This window comes from Penicillium samsonianum, assembly GCF_028829775.1.
Source record: "Penicillium samsonianum strain IBT 33392 chromosome Unknown utg000001l_segment0_segment0, whole genome shotgun sequence".
Lineage (NCBI taxonomy): Eukaryota > Fungi > Ascomycota > Eurotiomycetes > Eurotiales > Aspergillaceae > Penicillium > Penicillium samsonianum.
In genome coordinates this window covers 4,145,290-4,171,227 of record NW_026643259.1, presented here as the reverse complement: position 1 = coordinate 4,171,227, position 25,938 = coordinate 4,145,290, and the positions used below count along the sequence as shown (strand labels likewise).

Below are 25,938 nucleotides of genomic sequence, written 5' to 3'. Positions count from 1 at the left end.
ATGTTAAATTCAAGGAAATAGATTTTTTTTCACGGAGCAAGCACTGAGTCAAGTAACAGTAATTCAAAAAGGGGTTCGGTGAGACTTGAAATTCTTTTTCCTCTCTCCCCCTGTGTCAGTTCCCGTCTCTGGAGCCTCCCGATTTGCGCAACTCGGGCGAAATCTTTTCGGCATTGCCGTGCCGAATCGGGCTCTCTCTCTCTCTTTGCGTGTCGCCGGGCCGGTTTTTGTTTTCAGGCGAGACTTGTATTGGCTTGGTACTCTCCACAATATCCGCACCTATTATTATCATTCCATACTGTATGTAGTGTATTGGGGTTGGCTTTCTTTTTGGGGGAAAAAAACTCCTAACTGCCGTACCACCCCGAGATTCCTCCGAGGCTCGGAAGTTGGGAGTCTTGGGGGGTGAGCCGTGGGATGATTTGGATTGGCGGACGTACTACCCATGCAGGCAATCCCCTAGGGTCCTCCCGTCTAATAGCGCTGCAGAGAATGCTTGTCTACATTCTATTATTGTGTGCTATTGCAGGCCTCGGGATGAATGGGAGAGCCTCGGGATAACGGAAGTTCCTCGGATATAGCTGTTAGGTAATTATTGGGGCATATCCTGCCTCTTCTCCGGGTTTTGTATATGTTGTATCCAGTCTACTCCGCATGTAGCGGTGAGGCCCTGTGGAGTTGTTTAAGTCTATATAGGCAAGTTGTGGAGATCTGATAAAATTTTGCTGTCTGGATCTGGAGTGTGTGATTTGACTTGTTGTCTCTTTTTAAACCCTGTATCTACCTCTTCGAGGAAAACAATATCAAAGTATTGAATATCAAATACTTCAATGGTCTAAACGAACATGTGAGGATAGTAATAGTTGAAACAAATTCGATGGTGTCAAAAGAGAAAGCCATCTAAATATTTCAGCCAACGATATATATTCTGGAATCCCTTATGTATTGTAGTCTCCAAAATGTTGGTGAATCCAACTCGACCGATAAGCCTATGTAATGGTTACATATGTATGAATCTTCCTGCCAATAGATGCTCGCTTTGATATTGACTAAAAGATGTAGAGGGATTTCTTAATTGTAAAAACTCCCTAGGGTTGTTTTGAATGCGGATGTAGGGAAGCAATCAATTTGATCTAATCTATCATCAATCACTTCTTGACCTCTACAAAAAAGCAGCATATAGACATTTTTTAGCCCTATTCATTTGGATCATTACTTTAATCATTTCCCCTCCAAGAAAATGCGCGACGAGATCAAAAACCTTAGGAAAATAGAGGTAACCCTAATTTGGCACCAGACGCTCCTATCCAGTCCATATCGAGACTCGGACGCATCAATAGTCTATGACATGCCCACTGGTAATTTTCTGCTAGAAGTATTTTATGTCCAAGGTTTTCTTTTGTTCTTACCCTCGGCATCTAGCTCATAGAAAACGGCGTGCTCTTTTTCTCGCTCGTATTTCTTCTACCATGTCTTTTATGCTACGTTATTCAATCCCCCAGATGCTGTGAGGGGAACCTTGACTGTCTTACGATATTTCATACGCTTCCCTGAAAAGGTGGTCAAGGCCTCCAGCTAGGTGGTACACATTGCCGATATTGCCTCTAGTTCGTGGTTGGCATCTTCTACCACCTTAACAAGGTGGAGTATGCGAGATCGCTACAAAGATCCAGACCTACTCGTACTTGGTACGCGGTGTGAGGTGACAATAGTGGCTCTAGGCTCCTAGATCGGTTTCCGGGCGAAGAGGGTGGCGGCCTTTCAAGTCTATGTTCCTAGCGGGGGCGGGTTTTTACAGCGATCTCGCATTTCTTTCCCTGTGAACGTGGTAGAGCGTGCCAACCACCCAGCTGGAGACCATGATCTCCTTTTTAAGGAACCATATGAGAGATCGTTGTTGCGTATCCAACTCCCCCTTCACGACACCTAGGGAAATCGAGAAACAAAGCTTTGGGAACATAGCAAAACGAACAATACCAGTGAGGAGTTAAAACCAACCGTCATGTATCAGCTGAGGGCCCGAGGAGAAAAATAAGAGAAACAGGGACTCGAAGGAATTTACATTGTGAAGCCGTTATGGTTTGGGCAGGTGCGATTAAGGCAGGGAGGACCTCAATATCTGCGGTCATGGTGAGTACATGGAACTTCAAACCCGAGATGTACCTAAATTACTTGGAGAATTTAGAACTGTTGCTGGTGGCCGAATTTTTGTTTCTAGATCTATTAGTGCTGGGATTGTTATGTCTATGCTTCAACAGTGGTTGTGAGGGGAATAAATGATAGTTGAGACTCGGGAGATGGAAGATATTCCCCGTTAGATATTTATAATCCTAGAAAGTAAGCAGCATGACACAATCTTTAATTCAGCAGCCGGATTTTTACCATCGGCATTTGGAAGAGGGTTTGTTCAAAAAGAAGCAGAACCAGAACCAGAACCAGAAGAAGCTGTTGCATAAGCCAAAGTAGGGCCATCAAGGCGAGCGGGCAACCGAGTATACATCGTAGATTGAATATGATGAGCTTTGTATCATTTCTAGCCTCTCGACAAAGCAGAAGGGGCAGAGATTAGTCTAAATTTTTGAATGTCCTTAGTATACATGACCTCACCAACGGGCTTTGATATGACTAGAAGTTGCTGCGAAGACAGGCAGTCTGGAGACGTTTGGAATCCTACATGCGGCTGGGGCAGATGAGTCTGCATGGGTGTAGGAAGAATTGCTGGACGATGAATAGGTCCAAATTCAAGAACCGGACTACTTATTATCCAATCTCTCTGCCTCTTCGTCCGTTTGTAAAGCCATCGAGGCTGGCAATCACCGATTTCTACTTGTGGGTGTTCCCCCAACTACCGTCCTCTCGCAGCTCCAATCGTCAGTCTCCCGCTGCTATCATATGCCATCGCCCGTTGTGATTTAACCAATGTTGGCATGCAGCGGTGTCTGGTAAATGAACTGTCTCATCCTCAGTTATCCCAATATATGCATGTCCATCTTTCATGATCATGCCCGTCACTTTGGCAAACGCACATCATGATCTAGCTCTCCTTTAATAGTCGGCGGCTTTAATCCCCGCTGGCATTAGTAGTGCAGGAACAACGGCGTTAGGACATACGCTACTTCCTGTTGCTTTGCTGCCTTTCACTGCCAGTCAAATTGTAGCTTACGATCCAGTTATTGCAAATAGGATACACTGCGCCCGTATCGTTGATTCCAGATGGCTTCCCCATGAAATGCCAAGTCCGCCGTATATGCAGTTCCTAACCCAGAGGGAAAGAAAGGGCTCACGAAAACCACAGCCAATGACAGAATCCCAGCAACAGGCGCGAAATGTGACTATTCAGCTTTTCTTGAATTGGCGAGGTATCAAAGTTGGAGCAAAGGATGTAGACGGTAATACTGCCTTGCACTGCCTAGCTGGGGCTAGGAATGTCAGTGAGTATATTGTTAAGATGGTTCGACAAATGGATGGAGGCGAGGAAACCTGGCAGAATGCGATAAACTGCTATGTGGTTACTCCACGACAACTATGGGGTGAGCAACATGGATTGCAAATATGAAAAGTGAGTGTATGACTGTATAGAAAAGCTCTCCAGGGCTGGTGATCTTTCAAATTGATTTCGATGTTGTTATCACACCTGCGGGCAGTAGTACCCAATTAGGAAATACTCTCCGTGATTACTCCCTACAGTGACACAAAGTTTTAGCACCCCGAATTCTGCCGGTCGAATATCCATCAATCAAAAATTAAAGCACAACGGGCGGTATACCGGATTAAGAAGGCGGTAGCAGAAGGGATGCTAAAACTTTTGCTGTGTCACTGTATCTCTGCTTTTCAAAGTTCGCCTTAGGCACTAAACTAGAAGCAGAAATGACGTTTCTGCCACACCCGGCCGCCCGGGGAAACGAGAATCTCAAGTGTCAAGTCCAGACTAAGAGCGTCATCCATCCAATCTACTTTATACAGCGAGTCCCTGTATGATTTGATCCTATCAGCAACCCCTCAATCCAAATTCTAGACATTGAACAACACCCCCATTCCAATATCCCTCCAGCCTCGAGCTCCGGGACGCAATGGCACCCCCGCGCCAGCGCACCACAGCTATCGTGGATGACTCGAGGTCCGAAGCCTCGAGCGGCACGAGAGAATACCACAAAGCCACCAAGTCCCGCAGACCAGCTGCTGCAAAAGAGAAAGCCTTGGTCACCAGCGCGCCCGTCGTGGACAACCAGCACACCGAGGAACAGCCCCGAGTATGTTTTACCCTGAAAGAGATCGATCAATCGCAACTCTACCCACAACACAGTAAAGAGACCATAAACTAATACCCTTTCTCTTTCTACAGCTCCCCTGGACAGACCTTCCCCTCGAGATCCTCCACTCATACCGCCACGTCCACAAACTCCCCACGCCCTCCGCATTTTCGAGCGACTACTCTCGCTTGATCCTTTCGCAAGGCGTCGGCCTTCGCTCGCCAACCTCCCTCGCCGCCCGCCGCGCTCAATCCTCCTCATCCCAGAACCACAACCACAACCACTCCCACTCCCACCGAACCAATACCTCGGCGGACTCCCTCTCCGACTCAACGCTGCGTCGCACCGTCGGCCAGGACCGTGTGAGCAAAGATCAGTTCGCGCTTGTTGTCCGGAAACATTTTAACAGCGCTGGTCTCTCGGAGCAGGAAACCATTGCGCGGTTTTTGTACACTGTCCGTGAGGACAGGAGAGGGAGGCAGTTCCGATTGCGGTTTCAGCCGTAAGATGAGGGGTGAGTGTCCTGCTTTGTTCTCTTGCTCTTTTCATTCCTTTGGTAGCAGGGGAAATGGGATTATACGGGGCTTGGGATGGAGCTAGGTCTCTTCTGCTTCTTATCCCGCCGTTCTGGTGCTAGCCTGTCCTGGTTGACGGTGCGCTCAGTTCGGTGCGGTGAACATACATTGCGTGTGTGGCTTACTGGGTTGCCTTGTTTCGAGGATCTGGCGGCCTGTTCTCTTTTGATATATTAAGATACCCATTGGCGTTCAGTGTGTTGATCTTGGTTGTTTTATCTTTATTTCTTGGTTTGCGAGTTGCGAACTCTCTTCTACTATGTATACTTTGCATATCATATAATTGTATAATTGTGCAAGACAACAGCTACACTCTACTGTATCTTTTCCAGTAGGGAATATTCTTTTTTTTTTGGCCATTTCTATCACATATAATACTCCGGTACGAAATCATCGAGTGTGTTCCTAGATGAAGAATATAGGTACGATCGGACGTGCCTCTCGGGCACCACACATTATCAAAACCTAACTATATATCAATCAAGACTTGCTCAATCAAATGGTCAAAAGGTATAATCGAATACTCACATAAGGTATAACCATATATGTCGACGGGTAGGTTAAATCATACGTCATTCAGAATCGGGAAGATGCAGAGCACCACGTCGAAGAAACCTTAATTCGAGAACGCAGGACCCTACTTGCTAGTATCCATGGAGATATTTCATTTGTCGTTTACATAAGAGCATGCATGTCCCCTCCAGTAACCAATGAGGGCAGAAAAGACAGATATCCAAACCGAACGTAAGAACAGGACAAAAGCCCCCCAAAACGAAGCAGTTCAGACAACATGATAAAACCCCGCGAAATAACAAAGAATCAATCGAGGGCGACCTCAAAGCAACCGGTGTAAAAGGCCGTAAACGCCGAGATATATGCCTCCCTTCCAGCGGGCCCGTTCGGTACATGTTCCGTGTTCCATTTTGCCAACTAGGTCCAACTGAATCTAGCCCATTCCACCCCGCCGTGTAGCCAGTATTAGCAATCGCCCAGATACAGGGAAGCCAAGCTTATTTCCAGGCGTTGAGACCAGCCCATGGATCGGCGGAGGAACCGGACTGTGACTGTGGCTGCGACTGCGAGGGGGTCTTGTGGTGCCCGTACTGTCTGCTCTGCGCATAGCCACCAGGACCAGAGGGGTATATACCACCTGCTGTAGGAGGGTAGGTTGTCTGCTGGGGGCGCGGCGGAGGTGGAGGCGGGATGTAGCCCTGGGGAGCCATATAGTGTGAGGACTGAGGGCCAGCGCCAGGAGCTGGCGTGCCGGAATTTGAGTAGCCGCCGTACGGGGCCGGGGCTTGAGAGAAGAATTGCTGGTTCGGGGGCGGGGACACGGGGGTCTGGTAAGGATATGCCATGGGGTTGTAGCCCTCGGATAGGGGAGCTGCGGCGCCTTGCTGGAAATGCTGGGCTTGGTAAGTTCCTGGACCACCTCCCATGTACTGCCCGTAGGGCGCTGGAGAGTGTGAGAGGGGCACGCCTGGCATGGTGGGCGGGTAGCGGGGTGACGGTTTTGGGGATGGACCGGTGGTTCCATACGCCGGCGTCTGAACGGGCGGGGGTGGTGACTTGACTTTTGAGGGCGGTTTTGCTGACCCTGTGGAGGGTAAAGATGACGAGTTCTTGGGTTCCGTTGATAGGCGCTCCATCAGCTGGCGCAGCTTCTCTCGCTCGCGATCTTCTTGCTCTGAGGCACCGCTGGACCTATCGCGGTTGTTGATAGAGGATTCGGCATTCCTGCGGAGACTGTCGACATTTTCACCCATGGCCTTGTCGCGCTCTATCTGGCTAAGAAGCTGCGCACCTTCTGATCGGCGGTTGTTGATGAAGGTTTCGACATTTTTCCGGAGACTGTCGACGTTTTCACCCATGTCCTTGTAGAAAGTTCGTGCTTGCTTGATACCCGACGAGAGGCCATGGAATGCTTCATATACCTTCTTGTACCGAGCTATCACAGAATTGCGTTGTCTTTTTATAGACTCGTATTTCAACTTCTCGGATTGAACTCTTTTGTCTTGACGAAGGTTATCGTGTATCTTGGTGAGTTCGTTCATCAAAGATGATTGTTTGTGATTCGCCTGCACAAGTATGTTCTGATATGGCAGGAATTTCACCAATTCATCCTTAAAGAATTCCTTTTCCCGGCCGACATAAGACTTTTTGTTTAGAATCAAGCGATCTGTGATGTCGTCTTTGTGGGTCTAAAGCACAGATAGTTAGAAAGTTGTGGTGGGCAGATAGGTTAGGACACTCACCTCCACTTTGAGATCTGCGAGCAGTTGGGACTTCTCTCGCTCCACGAGGTGCAGTTTCTTTAACAGCCCCTCCATCTTGGCAATCTGGTCTGCAACAGAGGCGCCACCCTCATCATACACATCATCTAGCAGAGTACCTTCCGCCGGACTGGTGACACCGTCCTTGCTCTTGCTATGCTTTGAACGAGCTTTGATCAAGGCTCGCTGGAAAAGAACATCGGCCTCATCTGTTTCGCCAGCAGACCGCATCTCATCAAAATCGCTTTCATACTGGCGAAGTGTGGAAGACAACTGAGAATCACTCGCGCTGGCCTCATTGATAGTATCTCGATACGATCGGACATCCCCTCGAAGCGTGGTATTGAGTCGAGAGCTGGGCTGCTGGCTCCAGTCTGCTCCATACTTTGAGCGCATCTTCTCACACACACTTTCTTCCAGATCTAGCTGCTTTGAGCACTGGTCTAATTGGGATAGCACTTCTGCCTTGCGATCCTGCAACTCGTCGAATGCCTTGCGGAAAGGATTGTGGCCAGCAAGTTCTGAACACCAGCGACGGAAGTCCTCGTCCACTGACATCTTCTGGTTCATGCCTCCCTTCAAGCTATCGAGAGTGTCTGGCAGTTCGAGTGAGCCCAATTTACCGGCTATGTCACGATTGACACTCTCGGCCTTTCCAGTCTCAACTCGACGCAACTCGGCCTTTTCTTCCTCGTAACAACTGGCGGCCTCAGTGACCCACATAGGCCTCAGTTTTTTGAATATGTCTGGCCCAATGATTTGATTAATATCTTGTCCTTGGTATAATTCGCTAACCGGAATCGCCTTGGCAGCAGTAACCCTGGCAACTGGCGAAAGACCAGCCTCATTAGGGACTGGTTGGTGGTAGATGAAATCATTGTCTTTGACCATAGTGGCAAGTAAAGCTTGCACATTTGTTTGATTATGCTTGATGAGGTCCAAGAGGTTGGGGCCCGACTCTGCCGTCAGGTTGGTGTTCGCTGGAGGCGACGAGGGGAATGTCTTTGCCCAGCTTAGAGCAGTGGCGGACTGCTTATCAGCCATCTGTAAACGAGCAATAGCAATTCCATGAGATCCGCTCTCACTGTCCGCAACCGCCTGATAATATGACGCTACTGATCCCATATGTGCTGCCTTGGCCTGCACAACAATCGTCCAGACCTTGTCAAACACATTCTTGTCGACGAAATTTTGCATTATCTCGGCAGCCTGCGAGTATAGGTACGCTGCCTGTCCAGCTAGCTTGGCCAAGAGCCCAGGCTTCCTCTGATCTGCCACTTGTTTCTCAAAAAACACCTCTTGGGCTTGAGCTAGTGTGACATGTATCAGTGTCATGATGGTGTCCCCCTTCAGGTCGGTTGATGGCGGATGTAAGAAGTTCTGATTAATATATGTAAACATTCCGGCGGATGCCTGGAAAGAGTGATAGGCGGTTTTGAGGCCGGTATCATCGGCCCGGCTTTGGTTGGCAGCATGGCAAGATAGGATGGCGGAGATGTTAAAGATAATGGAGGCCTTTTCGAAGGCCAGGGAGAATTGAGAGGTAGACGTATGAGTGAAAGCATCGTACCTAGAGGACAAATATATAAGCACAAGCAGAATACAGACGAGAAGAATACTCCTACCATGTGAACGAGATCTTGACGTGGTTTTCATCGACGGGGAACCTGAGGTCCAGCAGCTCCAGCTGACCGTAGTATCGATACAACAGATCACGACCGATAGCGCTGTCTTTCCCTACGCCCCTCATGTCCTGGCGAAGCCGGTTGAGAGTCGCGCATTCTTGGCTATATCCCTCGGGGTCTTCGCCATGGCCCTGTCGAATGTAATCCTTGAGAGGTTGGATCCAATCAATCTCGTTGGTCTGCTTCAAGGGACACGAGAGCATCGGCGACTGAGCCATTGTCGGATGGTTGCCAGGAGCGATATGCTCCCATCCAACAACAAGAAAACTGTGGGAGAGGAAAAAAAACGCGGGGCAGGGATGGTCAGAAGCTCGGTGTCTGAGGGGGTCGGAGTCGAGGCTGTGGGGTAAGGGAGGCGGAACGTCAGCGCCTGATGGTCCCTAGTGTGTCAATGACGTCGGCCGATGAGGTATTCTTCAATGTAAGCAGTTTAGAAGATGACAAGTTAATGCGAGTGAGAAAATAACAGGGTTGCCTAGAGTGTTGAAGGGTTGAGGTGTTGGAGGAGGGAGATGTGAGATGTGATTGTCCGTGGCCGTGCCTTGATGGGCGCCAAACCCCAAAACAGCCGGATAACTAGAAACACATATACAACACAGCCATTGAACAAAACATTTGAACTTTGAGTAATATAAGATAATTAATAGATGAGAATGATCATAATACAGTCAGAAGTAGAGAGCTTCTTAGACATCTATCACTCGATAGTAGTAATACAGTATTCTGCCCCCCAAAACCTGGGCAGAACAGGTCCCCAATATCGCCGGCGCTATGACATGGGTGAGGTAAATACAAACGGATATAGAGTACATGATGATTTAAATTTTTCAGCTCGACTTCTTCGAGCTATCCTTGCTGGCATCGCTGCCAGCATCCTTGTTTTCCGTGTCCTTGTTGGAGTCTTTCTTGTCGGCTTGTGATGGCTTGGAGGAATCACCATGCTTCTCCGTGAGTCGATGCCAGACAGACTTCAGGAAACCTTCGTTTTTGGCGGCGTCATCGGCACTATCAGAAGCAGAGGAGGGGCTATCAGTGTAATAAGTTAGTACAAGAGCCAATATCCACCATGAACTGTGGATCTTACCTATCCTTGCTGAAGTTCATTGTACGCTTCGCTGTCTTATCGTTCATCTCATCTGCGAGGACCTCCAAAATGGTGCGCTGGTTGCCTGTCAAGTACTTGGGCATGGCAACCTTGAATTCGACCTTAAGATCACCATTGGGAGTGAAACCGCGGGTACGGCCACTAAGCTTCTTCATGCCCATTCCCGACAAAGTGATCCGGTCACCGGTACCCGTACCAGTAGCCACCTTGACCTTCACTTGATTGTCGAGAGTTGGGATGGTCACCTCACCACCAAGGATGGCAGTGGTGAGGGGAATTGAGGCTGTGTAGAGAATGTCGGACCCAGAGCGGCTGAAGCGATGGTCTGGAGCAACTCGAATGGAGACGTAAAGATCACCGGGTTGGGTGCGAGCACCAGGCGGAACAGCTGTTCCAGTGGGTGGGGAGTCACCTTCGCCGGTCACACGTAGACGCATGCCATCTTCGACACCGCCGGGGATGTCTACCTTGATAGTCTTGCGCTCTCGGATCACGCCATTTCCGTTGCAGGGGCTGCACTCTGACCCCCGAGGAACAGACATACCGGCACCTCCACAAGCGTCACACGTGGCGGCGACTTGGAAGCCTCCCTGCATGAGGTGGACACGGGTACCTGTGCCGTTACACTGACGACATTGGGACCGCTTGGCACCAGATTTCAATCCGTCACCTTTGCAGGTTCCGCACTTGGTCAACGGCGTGATGACAATTTCCTGAGACGTGCCCTTCGCAGCGTCCATGAACGAGATGTTTGTTTGCACCTCAATGTCTTCACCGACCAAAATCTGTTCCTGGAAAGGGTTGCGTCCACCCCGGGGTCCACGGCGCGCTCCTCCGGTAAAGGCTCCGAAAAGATCCTCAAAGTTGATGTCGCCGGAAAAGCCCCCGCCAAAGCCACCTCCTCCGCCGCCAAAACCGCCGCCAAAGCCATGGAATCCTCCCGCACCAGAGAATGGGCTGCCCCCAGCATTTGGATTGAACCCGCCATTCTGATCGAAAGCGGCCGAACCATACCGGTCGTAGTTCTCTCGCTTCTGGGCGTCGGATAATAATTCGTAGGCTGTCTGAGCTTCGGCGAACTTGTCTTTGGCCTGGGCGTCCTTGTTGGTATCCGGGTGGTACTTCTTGGCCAAGCCGTAGTAGGCCTTCTTTATGTCGCCGGCGGATGCTTTCTTATCCACGCCGAGGACCTTGTAGGGGTCGGAAACGGCGGCAAGAGGAGAGGTAGTGTGGAAGGCCTGTCAAATAAAAAACATATTAGTTAGCAACCTGAACCCTGACAGACCATAGAGACAACATACCCTAGCTGATATCACCAAAGATTCCTTTCTCTTGCAAAGACCCTCCCGGAGACGCCTAGCCGGAGAAGCAGAGACAGTTGCATGGTAGTTTCTTGTTTGGGTGGATGTGTGAACGCTATTGCCGGAATTCTTCTTAGAGCATTGTCGCTGGGTTCGCAACAGACGCGCGGGGAGAGCCGCGGCCTTGGGAAATGCCGTAGATGGATTCATGGATAGTAATAGCCGAACAACGGTTGGACGGTAGTAGTCGTGGTTGAGATAGATATGTGAGGGAAAATGGCCAAGAAAAAGAATGACAATTTGAACACGAGATAGAATGGTTCCAAGAGCACCAATGACCGTCCAAACCAAGTTAAGCTTCTCTCCGGATCACAGAAGCTTCGAGTTCTTTAGCAGAGAGAAGTTTCTCGGAAAAACGTGTTCCCGGACAATGATGAAAGAGTTGCTTACCGAAGCAATAATGGGGTGCTCCGACTACGGAATTCCAGCTTCCACTCTACCCATTTGCATCTAATACTTATTGCTGTCTTTTTGGAGCTGTGCCACGGGCTGTCACGGTTCTTCACTATATCCTTTCTTCTTTCCTTCACTCCATTGCCCGGGCATCCACCTCATACTTAAGGAGCATGCTCCGCGGCCAGACCCTCCCCTGGAGAGCTGTACTCCATCAAACACCACGACCTCTCCTCCGACGGCCGTTTCTTGCTTCACCGAGATATAATGCAACCTTTCGATCAACACTAATCTCGGCCCGACTTGGTGTCTCTCTTTCCTCGTCTTCCCGCGCCTTCTCTGCGAGCTCCATTCGGCGGAGAGAGAAACCCCCGCCAGAGGACCCTAAAGACGAACCGGAAGAGAAGGAAGAGCACGAAACTAGGCAGGATGATAAGGAAACGGAACGGGCTCCTGAATCGCGGAGGAAGGGAGCCGACTCAGGGAAGAATGTCCCTTCCGCAGATCAGGTAGCTCCCGCACGAAGAAAGGACCGGTCATCCGATAAAGAGCGCGGAGTGGAAGAGGAAGCCAAGAAAGATGCCAACGCATCGGATAGCAAAGGGAAGTCGAATGACACACCTTCCCCCATCCCACCAAGTGATGGCCCGGCCGACTCCAAACCCAGTGGCGCAAGCAACGGTGGTAATAGCGGCAATGACGATAGTGGGAAGAAGGGCAAAAAGGCCTCTGGGGAAAAGGCTTTACAAAAGCCGGCAGTTCCGGACGTTTACCCACAGGTGATGGCAATTCCCATTGCGAAACGCCCGTTGTTCCCTGGTTTTTACAAAGCGATCACTATTCGCGACCCGAATGTCGCTGTTGCGATCCAGGATATGATGAAACGGGGTCAGCCGTATGTCGGAGCGTTCTTGTTCAAGGATGACACCGCCGATGGTGACGTGATTGAGAAATTGGACGACGTTTACGACACTGGAGTTTTCGCTCAAATTACCGCCGCATACCCTCTCCGTGGAGAGGCTAGCGGTGTGACAGCGGTTCTCTACCCCCACCGGCGTATCAAGATCTCGTCGCTACTTCCCCCTGGGGAGAACACCAAGGCCGCTACACCTCCACCCGCACCTACATCAGAAGACAAGACGACTGAAAAGCGAGGCGATGTCGTGGCCAGCTTCGAAGAAAGCGCACCCGAGCCAGCTCCAAAAGACCATTACGAACCCACGTCCTTCCTAAAGAAACACCCTGTTAGCCTTGTCAACGTAGAAAACTTGATTGAAGAGCCGTTTGACAAGAAAAACCCAATTATCCGCGCGGTAACCAGCGAAATTGTCAATGTGTGCAAAGAGATCGCCACCTTGAACCCTTTGTTCCGCGATCAAATCTCGGCATTTTACACCGATCAATTCCCAGGAAACCTGAGCGACGAACCGGCCAAATTGGCTGATTTCGCTGCCGCTGTATCTGCCGGTGAGCTCCACGAGATGCAAGAAGTTCTTGAGACAATGAACATCGAGGAGCGTCTCCCTAAGGCACTTGTCGTTCTGAAGAAGGAATTGATGAACGCCCAACTGCAATCCAAGATCACCAAAGATGTCGAGGCCAAGATCCAGAAACGCCAGCGCGAGTACTGGCTGATGGAGCAAATGAAGGGCATCAAGAGAGAACTTGGCATCGAGTCTGACGGGAAAGACAAGCTTGTCGAGAAATTCAAGGAGAAGGCTGAAAAGCTTGCCATGCCCGAGGTTGTCAAGAAGGTCTTCGACGAGGAGATTAACAAGCTAGCACACCTCGAACCTGCTGCATCCGAGTTCAATGTCACTCGTAACTACTTAGACTGGCTAACCCAAATCCCCTGGGGCCAGAAGAGCGTGGAAAACTTTGGCGTCAAGAACGCAGTCAGTGTCCTCGATGAGGATCATTACGGGCTGAAGGATGTCAAGGATCGTATCCTTGAGTTCATCGCTGTTGGCAAGCTTCGTGGAACTGTCGAAGGAAAGATTCTTTGCCTTGTTGGCCCACCCGGTGTTGGAAAGACCAGTATCGGCAAGTCGATAGCTCGCGCTCTGAACAGACAATACTACCGATTCTCCGTTGGTGGTTTGACCGACGTGGCAGAGATTAAGGGCCACCGACGGACTTACGTCGGGGCTTTGCCTGGACGCATTATTCAAGCTCTTAAGAAGTGTCAAACCGAAAACCCTCTAATCTTGATCGATGAGGTTGACAAAATTGGGCGTGGCCATCAGGGCGACCCGTCCTCTGCTTTACTCGAACTTCTCGATCCCGAACAGAACAACTCGTTCTTAGACCACTACATGGATGTTCCTGTGGATCTTTCCAAGGTCCTCTTCGTCTGTACAGCCAATGTGACCGACACTATCCCTCGGCCATTGTTGGATCGTATGGAACTCATCGAACTGTCCGGCTACGTGGCAGACGAGAAGATGGCGATTGCCGAGAGATACCTTGCTCCCGCCGCTCGGGAGCTGACTGGTCTGAAGGACGTGGACGTGAACCTTGAACGGGATGCCATTGAGGAGCTGATCAAGTCGTACTGCCGTGAGAGCGGTGTCCGTAACCTGAAGAAGCAAATCGAAAAGGTCTACCGGAAGGCAGCATTCAAGATTGTCCAAGACCTGGGCGAGGATGTGATGTCCGAAGAGGCGGCACTGACCGAAGCGGGTAAGGTTGCCCAGGAAGAGTCGAAGGAGCATGAGTCAGCGGATCCTGCGCAAGTTCCGATTGAGCCAGAGAAGTCGACCACAGAGATCCCTCGACTGGCCCTCAAGGTTCCCGACAGTGTGCATCTCAGCATCGGCAAGGGAACCTTGAAGGATTACGTTGGACCTCCTGTTTTCACCGCCGACCGCCTGTACGACCAGTTCCCTCCTGGTGTCACCATGGGTCTTGCATGGACTAGCATGGGTGGAGCGGCTCTATATGTTGAATGTATTCTGGAGAACGCATTGAATCACAACTCGCGTCCGGGGCTCGAAATCACCGGCAACCTGCAAAACGTCATGAAGGAGTCCACTCACATCGCGTATTCCTTCGCCAAGTCTGTTATGGCGCGGCAATTCCCTGAGAACCAGTTCTTCGAAAAGGCGAAGGTCCACTTGCACTGCCCTGAAGGCGCTGTTCCAAAGGATGGTATGTGAAACTTTTATGCGTTGGTTAATACTGTAACAAGGCGACGGCTAACCATTCCAACAGGACCATCTGCCGGTATCACCATGGCTAGCGCCTTGTTGTCTTTGGCTCTCAACCACTCCCTTGAGCCCACCGTTGCCATGACCGGAGAGTTGACTGTGACTGGTAAGGTTCTGCGCATTGGAGGCTTGAGAGAGAAGACTGTAGCTGCTCGCCGGGCCGGTGCCACAACGATCCTCTTCCCTGCAGACAATACATCTGACTGGCTTGAGCTACCTGAGGTGAGTCATGAATCTATCCATTCCTGGTGGTTATCTTAGCTGACTGTTTTATCTAGAACATCAAGGAGGGTATTGAAGGCCACCCGGTGAACTGGTACTCCGAAGTGTTTGACCTTCTCTTCCCCAGTCTCGACCAGGAGGCTGCCCGCACGATCTGGCAAAAAGCATTGGCCAAGCCCAAGAAGGGTAGCCAGGAGGCTGATGAAGAGTAGCATGCTGATACCTTTTTGGTTTGGGGTTTCCCCTTTGGGTAATGTCGTATATACCTGTTGTGTTTTACGTTGTATAGCTTTTGTGTGATTATTGTGTACATGGCGTCTTTGTCTTCCGACACGGAATGCATGGTTGGAGTTGAAGGACTGTTAGTAGACCTTTTTGTTCCCATGTGAGATGTATGGACTAGAGCGAGAGCCAAAAAAAGATTACTCCACTCAAAACAGGAGGTGTTCTAGTAAGGTATATGTATAGTATAGTATATATCGATATTGCGAATGATAATGCAAAGATAATGCAAAGACTCACCTGTACTTTGTATATCGAGTAATATTAATCAAAATTTAGGGCTGCTGTCGTGTCATATAGATTGACGCCAAATAAACAGGGCGTGAACGGAGCCCCCAATCAGGCATAAGGGTCAGGCCGCAACGCATCCTCGAATTTTGATCTGTGCGCCGTTCGATGAATCATATCTTTATTCTATTTTTTTTCTCCCTCACCCTTGTGTCCCTTAAAGGGCTTTTGATTGATCTCCTGCAAGGTCCTTTTGCCTCCAGACATTTGAAGCCTTGCAGCGGAAGCATCTCATCACCGCTATCAAACGGGCTGCAGGCGATTCCTTAGAGAGAAAAAAATTAGAGAGGAGAAAAAAAAAAAAAAGAAAACCACTTATACCTAAGAAATTTCATCTTGACCGACATCTCTCTTTCCTTTTTGCACCTGCCCTTTTACTTTATGAGCTTGTGCTGGGCCGGTCTCCCAGCCTCGCCCATTGCAGCCCGACGTTGTGCGACACTTGGACGTTGAACCTCGAGGTGAACCTTCCAACTCTTCAAACTTGAAAGACTACTTGGAACTGGTGGGACCAAAACCGTGTCAGTGTGTCAGTGCGACGCCAAACTTCCCTGCCTCCTTGACCCTGTCTCAATTCTTATGGACATCGGAGATTCGGCCAGCGGGGTGTTCGAGTCGTTCCTTGCACGACAGAGCGGCTTGCCGTATGGCCATCTCTGTTCCCAACTCCTGTAGCCCGACGCGGCTGGCTTTTCTGGACGACAAAGGCGGGAATCCGCCAAAGCAGAGCATGTGGCACCGGTTGGGTTTGCGAAAATTATGGCAGGGCCGCGACGATCATCGAGACACGTCTGCCGGGGAGAGTCAAGACGAGATTTCTCCCCGCCCTTCTTCTGACCACTCCCGCGCCAAACAAGACAACTTGACACGTCGACTCTCGCGAAAAGTTGGCGTCGGTCTACCACGAACCACCCCCTTTAAAAGACAGAGCTCCGATCTCGAGCGACTAGCTCCTCGGGAACCTGATCACCGCCGTGCCCTTTCCGCCGACCGCCGCCCCTTGAGTTCCCAGCGAAGCAGGTCTCCACCGCCAACCGTGGGCCCCAGACAGTCCGCGCCCGAGGTTCAGTGGCCCGGCCCGACTCCCACAACCACGGTCGACGACCCCCCGAACCACAATCCGAAACGAACGATGCCGACGAGATTAACGATATCTCCGAAAATTCGAACCCCTATCCTGAAATGACGACGGATAATTTCGACGCACCAGAAGAGGAGGAGGAGGATGATCACACAATCGATCTGGATATGGAGCTGGAACAACGGTGGATTTTGAACCTGAGCATGCACTTCCGAGATGGTTCAGAGCGGGAGAAATTCTTTGTGACGTACGCGGAGACACCGAATCGATGGCGCCGAGTGACGATTTCCTGCGATTACCACGATGCGCCACCTTATTCACTGGAGCGGGAGTTGAAGGAACTGCGGTATCAGCGCGATAAGTGTGCGCGGATCTACGAATCTATTCGCGAGTCCCTTCTTGCGATCCAATTCTATGAAGGTGTCACGAACCTCAGACTCGAAACGAGCGATGGCCGCTTACACGTTCATGTGACGGAGGACGTAAACGAAACAATTCCGTACCCGCCCATCTCCAGTATCAGGCATTTGGTCAATGCTCCTATCATCCCCGAAGACTCGTTGCACTTCGAATCTCATTTATCCGGCTTTGTTTACAAAATAAACCTGGACGGACGTTACTATATCAAGAAGGAAATACCGGGCCCCGACACTGTGGATGAGTTCCTCTACGAGATTAACGCTTTGCATGCGCTGAAAGACCGCCCAAGCGTGATACAGGTGGAAGGAATCGTGATAGATGAGTGGCGAGGTGTCGTCAAGGGCTTGCTGATTAGCTATGCAGAAAAGGGTGCACTGGTTGACATTCTGTACGAGCAACGCGGGAGAACAAGCTTTGCACGACGCGAGCGATGGGCAAAGCAGATTGTCCAGGGCCTCTGTGAGATCCATGAGTCGGGCTACGTGCAGGGCGATTTTACACTCGCGAACATTGTGGTGGATGCAGACGACAACGCTAAAATCATTGATATCAACCGCAGGGGATGTCCAGTGGGATGGGAGCCTCCGGAAATTGCCGCTAAGATTGAGAGCAACCAGCGCATCTCCATGTATATTGGCGTCAAAACTGATCTCTTTCAACTGGGCATGACGCTGTGGGCGTTGGCGATGGAGGAGGACGAACCTGAACGACAACCGCGACCTCTTCGACTGGGCGATGACGCGAAAATTCCAGACTATTACCGACGGATAGTGGATATTTGTTTAAGCCCGACTCCGCGACATAGGCTCTCTGCGAAGGATCTTCTCTCTATGTTCCCCCCACTGCCGGAAGCCCGGGTATCAACACCTGTTCAGCCACTGGAGACCATTGCCGACGATTCTAGGCACTTGCCAATTAGCAACTGGGCTCAGCCTCGGCCTACTGGGCTTGGGCTGGCATCTCCAGGGGGCATGATGCAGCAAGATGACCATTATTACCCCCAAAAGGAGTTTTCGGGGAATTCCTATGGTGATCTGCAACACCCAATATTCTCTGAAAACCACGACCTCGTCAAGCGATCAACAATAACTCTCGCAGAACCCAATGGAGACATGGGATTCCCATCTAAGCCATCTTCTTCCTCTACCCTGAATCACCACGAACCTCACAACCATGACGAGTACATGGACTTCTCCCGCCATTTCAATGATGGCTCGTCACCCTACCTATCCTCTGACAGTCAGAAACCAGAAGCTATTCCAGTTTCTCAGACAAGATCAATGGGCAATGGCTTCCACAACCACCCGGTGGAACCACCGGCCTTCCCAAATGAGCCCAGCTATCTCGAAAATGCCCCCATGAATACTCAGCAAGAGACAGACGATGAGCCGACCAATAATAATTCCCGAGCTTTGCTTAGCTCTGCAATCACCGCGCCTCCTCCACCCCCGCCCCAAGTCAGCACATCTCTTCTTGAGTCGCAGAAACAGGAGGCTCTGAATCGACCAAGTCCAAAGGCCGTCAATGACGAAGGTGACCTTGAAACCCCAGCTTTGCCCATCAACCCTACTTTGCGTGGCTCCGGTACATCAAGTGGCAATCAGGCTATCCCTTTTCCGACAATCCCATCTTCAATTAAGCATGCAAAGCAGGACGGCGTGGATCAGCTACGTGCACAGGTCAATGACAAGGATGACCTTGAATCTTCGTCTTTGCCCCTCAGCCCTACTTTCCGTGACTCTGGAAGTTTTATCGGTCTTCAGAACGCCCCTCGATCGGTGAAAGCTTCTTCTATCGAGCCGCCAAAGCAGAAGTATGCGGATTTACCATGCGCAAACGGCGAAATAAAACCTAAATTCACCGAGCCATCACCCTCATCATCATGTCTGTCTCTCTCGGAACTACCTATCAGCCCTAGTTTCCGTTCTGTTGGACCTTCCATCGGCGCTCCGGGTACCACTTCACCGCAGAACTCTTTGCCTGTCAAACCGCCAAGGCAGAATAACGTGGACCAACCACGTGTAAAGGCTACCACCTATATCAAGCCCATACCCACAACACCATCAGACTCAACATCTTCCCAACCTCTCCCAACATCAGCTATCAACCCTACCCTAGCTCGCTCTGGGCCTTCGCTCGAGCTCCCGAGCGCCTCTCGATCAGTGAAGTCTTCTCCTATCGAGCCACCTAAGCAGACTTATGCAAGTTCACCATGTGCAAACGCCGATATTAAACCCCAATCTACCGAGTCAACGCCCTCGACATCAAGCCTAGCCCATTCCGAATTGCCTATCAGCCCAACATTCCGTTCTTCTGAGACTTCCATCAACACTCTAAGTGCCCCTTCATCACAGGGTTCTTCTCCCATTGAACCGCCAAAGCCGGATCATGCGATTATGCCACCTGAGAAAGATATCACACTCACATCACCGTCATCGCCATCTCGATTTTCTTCAATGCACATTTCGAGCCTCCGTCACACCGGGGCTTCCATTGGCTCTCTGGGTACGCCATTCGCAACAAGTCCATCTGTCGTTGGAATTGGACTTTTAAGGCGGCCATGGGAAAAACCATCTGCAAATAATCCAGATGTCAAGTCCACATCGACAATGCCATCAGGGTCAGCCTCGTCCCCTGGGAACTCTCAGACTTTAAGAAAGCCAGAGAGCGCCACTTCGCCGGCCAATACATACCCCATCGAATCGCAGAGGAATGAACCCTTGGGCCGATCCAGCTCAAAGACAGCCGATGTCAAGCCTGCACAAACAAGTCCACTGAACTCCAACTCGAATTTGCTAGGTTCGAAGTTGCCCATCAGCCCTGCTCATCCAAATTCAAAGCCTAGTTCCACTTATGCCGAGGTCGAGGTGGCACGCGCTGTTCATGGCCCATCTTCACCTCAGGCCAAACCGAGCATTTCGAGCCAGGCACGTTTTTCCTCGAATCGAAACCAGTCACCAATTTATCCCCCACGAACAACTTCGTGAAGCCTTCATGGGCAAACTCACACCTCGAACCAATGCAAGGTCACTAATATTTTTACAAAAACAACCTTGCTACATTGGCCGCCACCCACGACGCCACGATCCATTTCTCCGAACGAGCCCCATATTCGGGGCCGAGCACTCGATACCCTTTTGATTTGCTCTGCTTGTACAGTTTATGCCTCGTCGTTTGCCTCGTGTTATTCAGCTTTTGGAAGCATTTATACCGATGGCGGGCGAACCCCTGGAGTCCTAAAAAGTCATTTTTTTCTTTGCATTTTGGCGGATTTTAATTGGATTTTGTTCTGGTAGCCTTTCTTTTGTTCTATCTCTTTTGTGCTGTCTTTTTCTTGTTTCCTTGCGGTTGATTCTATGATTTATCTGTTTTTCTCTTCAGCGGAGGCCCTCGTTCTGCGTTCTGGTGTTCTCACCCGGAAGTCGATGTATATTGATGGGATTTTTTCTATACCTCTTCTTGTCTGACAGGCCTGTATTATTTTTATTTTTTCGTTATTTGGCAATGCAATTCTTGGCTAAGACTGTCTTTCGAATTCTAACCGTAAATAGGCCCTGCTGTCTCCTTCCATGAGGCAATGATTTCTTTTTGCTTAATCATAGACAATTCATTCTCCTCATTTTGCAACCAAACAAGATTCAAAACTTTCCTGCCAAGGTTCTACACTTGACCCTAGTCCTCGTCCAATGAGCACAATCTTGCACTGAAGTGGTTTAGACTTATCCTCGGTGTCTATGGGCTCCGCATCTCGAATCTCGAATACATCCCGCACGGCTTGGATAATCCTGCTTGTCCCGTCATTCAGAATCAGTATACCCTTTAACCGATGAACCTCAAAGTCTACGGGATGTGGCTCAGATGAGACTGGTTTCGCAGGCGCAGGGAACGTTGTATCCCACAAAACAGAGCGCAACCAGGCATCCACGCAGTTGACCTTATCTGCCGGGATTGGAGGTGTAACAATCGCAGTGGTAGAAATTGCCTGGTTACAGTTAGAATCACGAGAGCATTCCCTGTTTGCAACAAGCAGAAGACAGAAGACAGAAGACAATCTAAACATACCGGGTCCATGTGGCTATGTCCCTTCTTACTGAAGTCCAAATCCGCCAAGTGATCATAAGCATGCAAATCCAGCACAACGCCCTCGATCTGCGGCGTCCGACTATGATCCGTCACATGAATCTTAGCCACGCTATTGATAGAGGTAACACGATCTCGCACAGCCTCCAGCTCCAGGTCCGTAACCAAATCCGTTTTGTTGAGGATCACCACATCCGCATGCGAGATCTGCATATGCGCCATAGACAGAACAGGGCCAGAACCGTGGTCGTGGTGCATGTCATGCGACTCGGCCTTCTCTTCAGGCGCCGGCTCGTCCAGCAAGTGCGTAATGTTCTTTGCGTCAACGAGAGTGACAATTCCATCGAGGTAGATAGAGCTACCGAGCCCTTCGTCCATCCAGAAGATCGGGGCGATGTTGCCCGGGTCGGCGAGACCGGTCGTCTCTAGAAGGATGTAATCGAAGGTGCCGCGGCGTTCCATCAATGACTCAATGGCCATTACGCCTGAGTCTTTCACAGAGCAGCAGATGCAACCATTTCCGACTTCCATCCATTCAGTCACTTCTTGGCCGCCCTGATTTACTGTCATTGGTTTTTCAATATCCATTGCTTTGTGATATAATGTTAGAATGTAAATGTTTGCCCCTTTTGGTTGGACATCTTACAGTCACCAAATTCTGCAAATGTATTAGCGATGTATATCATATCTCACAGCCAGATCTAATAGACGAACCATTCATGATCACGGCAATTTTCTTGCCGTGTTTCTCTGTCAGGATATAGTTCAACAGGGTCGTTTTGCCCGCTCCCAGGTAACCTAATCAACGTATTAGTCACATCCTATGGCTTAAATCAATATGCACTGTATTCAATCATACCAGTAACCAGCGTGATGGGCACTCGAGCTGTTGGTTCCTCATCTACCGATGTTTGGTCCGCTGGCATTGCAGACACATCGATAAGCTCCGGGGAGCATCCTCATCTTCGAAATTGGCAGACATACTGTCCTAGGCTTTGAATGTTGCGTAAATAAATATATAGAAGAACACAGAATATGAAGAGAAAGCTCGTAGATGCGGCGGATGACGTTGTTTCCCAAAATAGACGTTAGGGCACAGGGCTCGGGCGGTCAGCCGTTGCTATGTCGATGGTTGTTATCTTCAGCGTCTATGTTTGCTCTCAATACTCGACCTTTGCTTTCATTAACCCACTTTAACAGGGCGTCTAGGGACTATTTACTCCTTTACTTGTTTCTCGGTTTCTCTCATTTCATCTAGCGCCCTCGTTATACTACCGTCATGGCTGCTGCGGGAGTCTCTCCGTCAAGCTCCCCGCGGCTTCCCAGTCCTCCTCCCTTTACTGAGGTTCAGATTGGGCCCCGGTCGCCGTCGGTTGGCGAATCCTTTGGCAAAGATGCAGACCTATTTGGTGTTGCGATGGGAGAAAACGATGACTCGACGCGCAGAATCCGGCCAGGGACAAAATCCGCCAACATGGGCCTGCCTGTGATTCCCCTTTCGCAGGTCGGTTGCTCCCCACTAGCTACTCTAGAAATTACTAATAAATGCAGCTTAATTCTCCATTCCAACTTCAGGAACACATCAAAGCCCAGTACCATAAACTTGCGTCCCAGTACCCTCAACTTAAGGAGAAGTACGATGTGCTTATGGAGAAGTACGATGTGCTCATGAAGGAGTACAATGAGCGGAAGCGCAAAGCATCTGACAAGGTGGACCCGAAGTACGATGAGCTTATGGAGGAGTACAATGTCCTTCTGGAGGAGTACAATAAACAAAACCCCAAGGAATCTGACAAGGTGGACCCGACGAGCGAGGTTGCGAAAGAGCCGACAAAACCGGAGAGCGAGGTTGCGAATGAGCTGACAAAACCCCCGAAGGGAGTCGATGAAACGGTTTGGAAATACGAACTGTGCCGCTTCTTCACTATAGAAGCCAATCGCCTGATCGAGGGCTTTTTCGCTGAGAGCCCGCCCTGCTCGTCGCAAACTTGTCCCGAGATGCGAGTCAACGATTGGCAGTATATTTGCGCGGGCGCGGGGCACCCGAAAGCCGAGTATTGCTGCGCGATTGACTATTGCTGCCATACTCTGGATTGGGCCATGAATACTCTCACCTCGAAAAAGATTTTCCCCAGCCGACTTACATTGTCAGGTGATGAGAATACCACGAACCGCTTGAATGATATCTTCCGTCGCCTTTACCGCTTTTTCGCGCACGCATGGTACCGGCATCCCGCTGTGTTTTCGAAGGTAGAAAAGCATGGCGGTCTGTACGTCTTTTTCAAGACCGTCTGTGTTCACTACAACCTTGTCGCGGACTACACGATTCCCCTTAAGGCCGGAGGACCCGATGAAGTCGCAGCAGCCCAGAAAAGGGAAGAGGCCAAGAAAAGGAAGGAGGAAGCCGAGGGAAAAGCACCTAAGGAAAAATCTGCCAACAGCAGCAACCGTTTCACTATTCTACGCAAGGACGATGAAAACTCATTCGGTACTGCTGTGGAGAATCAGGACCCGGCGCTCGTCACTGGCGCGACCACCCGTCGTCACAAGCACAGCCCTTCAACAGGATCGCGCGTTACAACTATCGCGGAGGATGCGGAGGATTTGGAAGGGGTTACACCATCACCACTGCGTGAGCCCCTGAAGCAATCGCCCGAACCGCGGCCTGTTTCTGTTTTGGAAATACGGACTAGAGAGGAACCTACTGCCGCGGATGAGCGACCTACTGATGTGGAAAAATCCTCCGAAGAGCCAGTTGAGGAGTCTCAGGAACAGCCACCGCAAGAACACCATGAGCTGCCATCTGAGACTCCTGAAGACCAGGAAAAGATTGAGCAGACTGAGCAGACTAAGGAACCCTTGTCCGAACAGTCAGCTACAAACACAGAATTGCCCATCGAGAAGTATGCTACGGAAGGTGATGAAAATACAACTTCCTATGAAGAGGCAACTCCAGCTGAAGAGCCCAAAGAGGAGATCGAGGCGGCACAAGAGCCTTCCGTTACCCCCGAAACCAAATCCGAGCCAGAGAAAGAGGAGTCTTGATGTCAACACTCTCTCGAACCTTTCACGCCAATCTCACACTGATGATAATTGACTGTTTGTATGTATTCTTCATGTTTCCCTTTTCTTTGTTACCCTTGCGGCTAGCGATGAGTCGCAATTTTTTACCTACCAGATACTTCTTTTTGTAATATAGTTCAGGATATTGTTTATGGCCAATGTCAATGATACCCATTCTCCTGTGCTTTCTTGATATACTCATGGATAAAACAAAGAATGTAGTTCGTAGGTCTTACCTAGGTAGCCACATCGGTGTCTACATATACATATTTCCATAGGTAAATAGTATGTACAGGTTAGTCCAGGGTGAAGGGGATGGGGATGGACCTCGGGATGCACAGTGATCTTGATATCTGATAAGCGCTTATCAATACATCGCCCGACATCACCGCAAAACTAACAAGACAACCTTCCAAAAATCTCAATATCCCATAGGTATCCCAACTCCGAAATGTCAGCTCTCAAAGGTGCCACGGCGCCAATCTACTTTGGCTCCTTCATTGTCACACCACAGGTAAATATCTGATAACCCAAACAACCCCCAGTCTCCTCAACCAACACCAATTACATTATAGCACAGAACCAGCCACAGACACAGGCACAACCATAAACATAACTAACCCCAACACACCAACAGGTCTTCCACACAACCCTCCTAACCTTCGCCCTGGTAAACCTGAAACCAATCCTCCCAGGCCACGTACTAGTCTCCCCACGGCGCGTCGTCTCGCGCGTCACAGACCTCACCGCCGCCGAAACAAGCGACCTCTTCCTAACAGTGCGGCGGGTGGGTCGCATGGTCGAGCGCGTATACGGTGCCACGAGCTTGAATATTGCCATTCAGGACGGTGCGCACGCTGGCCAGAGCGTGCCGCATGTCCATGCGCATATCATCCCACGCAAGGCGGCGGATCTGGATCATGCCGGTGGCACGGATGCGGTTTATGACTTGCTTGATGGGGATGATGGGGATTTGGGGAGGGCGTTTAAGAATGCTGCTTCTACGGAAGGGGTTGATCAGTCAACTGAGGCTGGGAATGAAATTGCTGCGGATTCGGGGAGGAGGTCTAGGTTCCCGGCTGTGGATAATGATGCGCGCAAGCCTCGGGGTGAAGAAGATATGAAGGCCGAGGCTGAGATGTTGGCGCGGGAGATGGATAATGGGCCTCTTGACTAATTGGTCTATGTCTTGGATATGAAGGTCCAGGGCAATTGTATACATATGAGTCTACGTAATAGAGAACAGATATGAGACATGACAGTTCACCAGTAAGTGAGATGCTCAAAGAAGTCCTGGATGGCCCCGCTGCTCAGGTCATTGGTGACCTGTTGATAGGAAGGCGGTATTTTCCCACGCCACGATCTTTATCTGAAGGTCATGCATATGTATGAAGGCGCTTCCAAAATCCATCCACGACTTTCATGGCCATGCTTGAACACCAGTTGATCGTTACTCGAATCCTCGGGGAAGAGGAGGTCGGCGAGCATCGATATTGTCACCTCGTCGAGGACCAAACAGACTGAGTTGCGAGCGGGAGGCCACATGCCGAATCCTTCACCCTCGTCATCGTCTCGTTGTAGAGCTCGAATCTGAGCCGTAACTTTGACTCTGGATTTTGCGCAGACACGATCGTCAGATGCCTCGGCTAGG

The 25,938-nt window shown here is 50.2% G+C and overlaps 8 protein-coding genes across 8 annotated transcripts; 5 read left to right on the top strand and 3 right to left on the bottom strand.

Moving 5' to 3' along the window:
- Positions 1 to 4,070: 4,070 nt before the first annotated feature.
- N7471_001597 (uncharacterized protein) lies at positions 4,071 to 4,756 on the top strand (the record flags this gene model as incomplete). Its single annotated transcript, XM_057274318.1, has 2 exons — positions 4,071 to 4,250; positions 4,343 to 4,756. 2 exons carry the CDS (start codon positions 4,071 to 4,073, stop codon positions 4,754 to 4,756), a joined length of 594 nt encoding a protein of 197 aa, XP_057142497.1.
- Positions 4,757 to 5,835: 1,079 nt separating this feature from the next.
- On the bottom strand, positions 5,836 to 9,001 carry bro1 (putative signal transduction protein BroA; the record flags this gene model as incomplete). The annotated part of the gene is made up of 3 exons (XM_057274317.1): positions 5,836 to 7,026; positions 7,081 to 8,668; positions 8,724 to 9,001. The coding sequence occupies 3 exons, from the start codon at positions 8,999 to 9,001 to the stop codon at positions 5,836 to 5,838; spliced, it is 3,057 nt and encodes a 1,018-aa protein (XP_057142496.1).
- Positions 9,002 to 9,412: 411 nt separating this feature from the next.
- On the bottom strand, positions 9,413 to 11,548 carry N7471_001595 (putative mitochondrial DnaJ chaperone (Mdj1)). Its single transcript, XM_057274316.1, has 3 exons — positions 11,190 to 11,548; positions 9,868 to 11,126; positions 9,413 to 9,809 (listed from the first exon to the last, which is right to left on the bottom strand). The coding sequence occupies exons 1-3, from the start codon at positions 11,397 to 11,399 to the stop codon at positions 9,611 to 9,613; spliced, it is 1,668 nt and encodes a 555-aa protein (XP_057142495.1). The 5' UTR covers positions 11,400 to 11,548; the 3' UTR covers positions 9,413 to 9,610.
- Positions 11,549 to 11,815: 267 nt separating this feature from the next.
- On the top strand, positions 11,816 to 15,285 carry N7471_001594 (endopeptidase La; the record flags this gene model as incomplete). Its single annotated transcript, XM_057274315.1, has 3 exons — positions 11,816 to 14,792; positions 14,856 to 15,073; positions 15,130 to 15,285. 3 exons carry the CDS (start codon positions 11,816 to 11,818, stop codon positions 15,283 to 15,285), a joined length of 3,351 nt encoding a protein of 1,116 aa, XP_057142494.1.
- Positions 15,286 to 16,289: 1,004 nt separating this feature from the next.
- On the top strand, positions 16,290 to 20,131 carry N7471_001593 (protein kinase family protein; the record flags this gene model as incomplete). The annotated part of the gene is made up of 2 exons (XM_057274314.1): positions 16,290 to 16,647; positions 16,695 to 20,131. 2 exons carry the CDS (start codon positions 16,290 to 16,292, stop codon positions 20,129 to 20,131), a joined length of 3,795 nt encoding a protein of 1,264 aa, XP_057142493.1.
- Positions 20,132 to 20,760: 629 nt separating this feature from the next.
- N7471_001592 (CobW family GTP-binding protein) lies at positions 20,761 to 22,150 on the bottom strand (the record flags this gene model as incomplete). The annotated part of the gene is made up of 5 exons (XM_057274313.1): positions 20,761 to 21,126; positions 21,207 to 21,814; positions 21,871 to 21,882; positions 21,939 to 22,022; positions 22,084 to 22,150. The coding sequence occupies 5 exons, from the start codon at positions 22,148 to 22,150 to the stop codon at positions 20,761 to 20,763; spliced, it is 1,137 nt and encodes a 378-aa protein (XP_057142492.1).
- Positions 22,151 to 22,397: 247 nt separating this feature from the next.
- On the top strand, positions 22,398 to 24,269 carry N7471_001591 (Mob1 family protein; the record flags this gene model as incomplete). The annotated part of the gene is made up of 2 exons (XM_057274312.1): positions 22,398 to 22,728; positions 22,776 to 24,269. Exons 1-2 carry the CDS (start codon positions 22,504 to 22,506, stop codon positions 24,267 to 24,269), a joined length of 1,719 nt encoding a protein of 572 aa, XP_057142491.1. The 5' UTR covers positions 22,398 to 22,503.
- A 469-nt stretch (positions 24,270 to 24,738) lies between these two features.
- Positions 24,739 to 25,464, top strand: N7471_001590 (HIT family protein; the record flags this gene model as incomplete). Its single annotated transcript, XM_057274311.1, has 2 exons — positions 24,739 to 24,801; positions 24,925 to 25,464. The coding sequence occupies 2 exons, from the start codon at positions 24,739 to 24,741 to the stop codon at positions 25,462 to 25,464; spliced, it is 603 nt and encodes a 200-aa protein (XP_057142490.1).
- Between the last annotated feature and the right edge of the window lie 474 nt (positions 25,465 to 25,938).

Bases quoted from the DNA above. Each gene is read 5' to 3' on its own strand.
- N7471_001595 (XM_057274316.1), bottom strand. From the start codon at position 11,399: ATGAATCCATCTACGGCATTTCCCAAGGCCGCGGCTCTCCCCGCGCGT. The intron at 11,127-11,189 runs GTATGTTGTCTC...TTTATTTGACAG, and splicing joins CTTTGGTGATATCAGCTAGG to GCCTTCCACACTACCTCTCC. The intron at 9,810-9,867 runs GTAAGATCCACA...TTACACTGATAG, and splicing joins ATGAACTTCAGCAAGGATAG to CCCCTCCTCTGCTTCTGATA.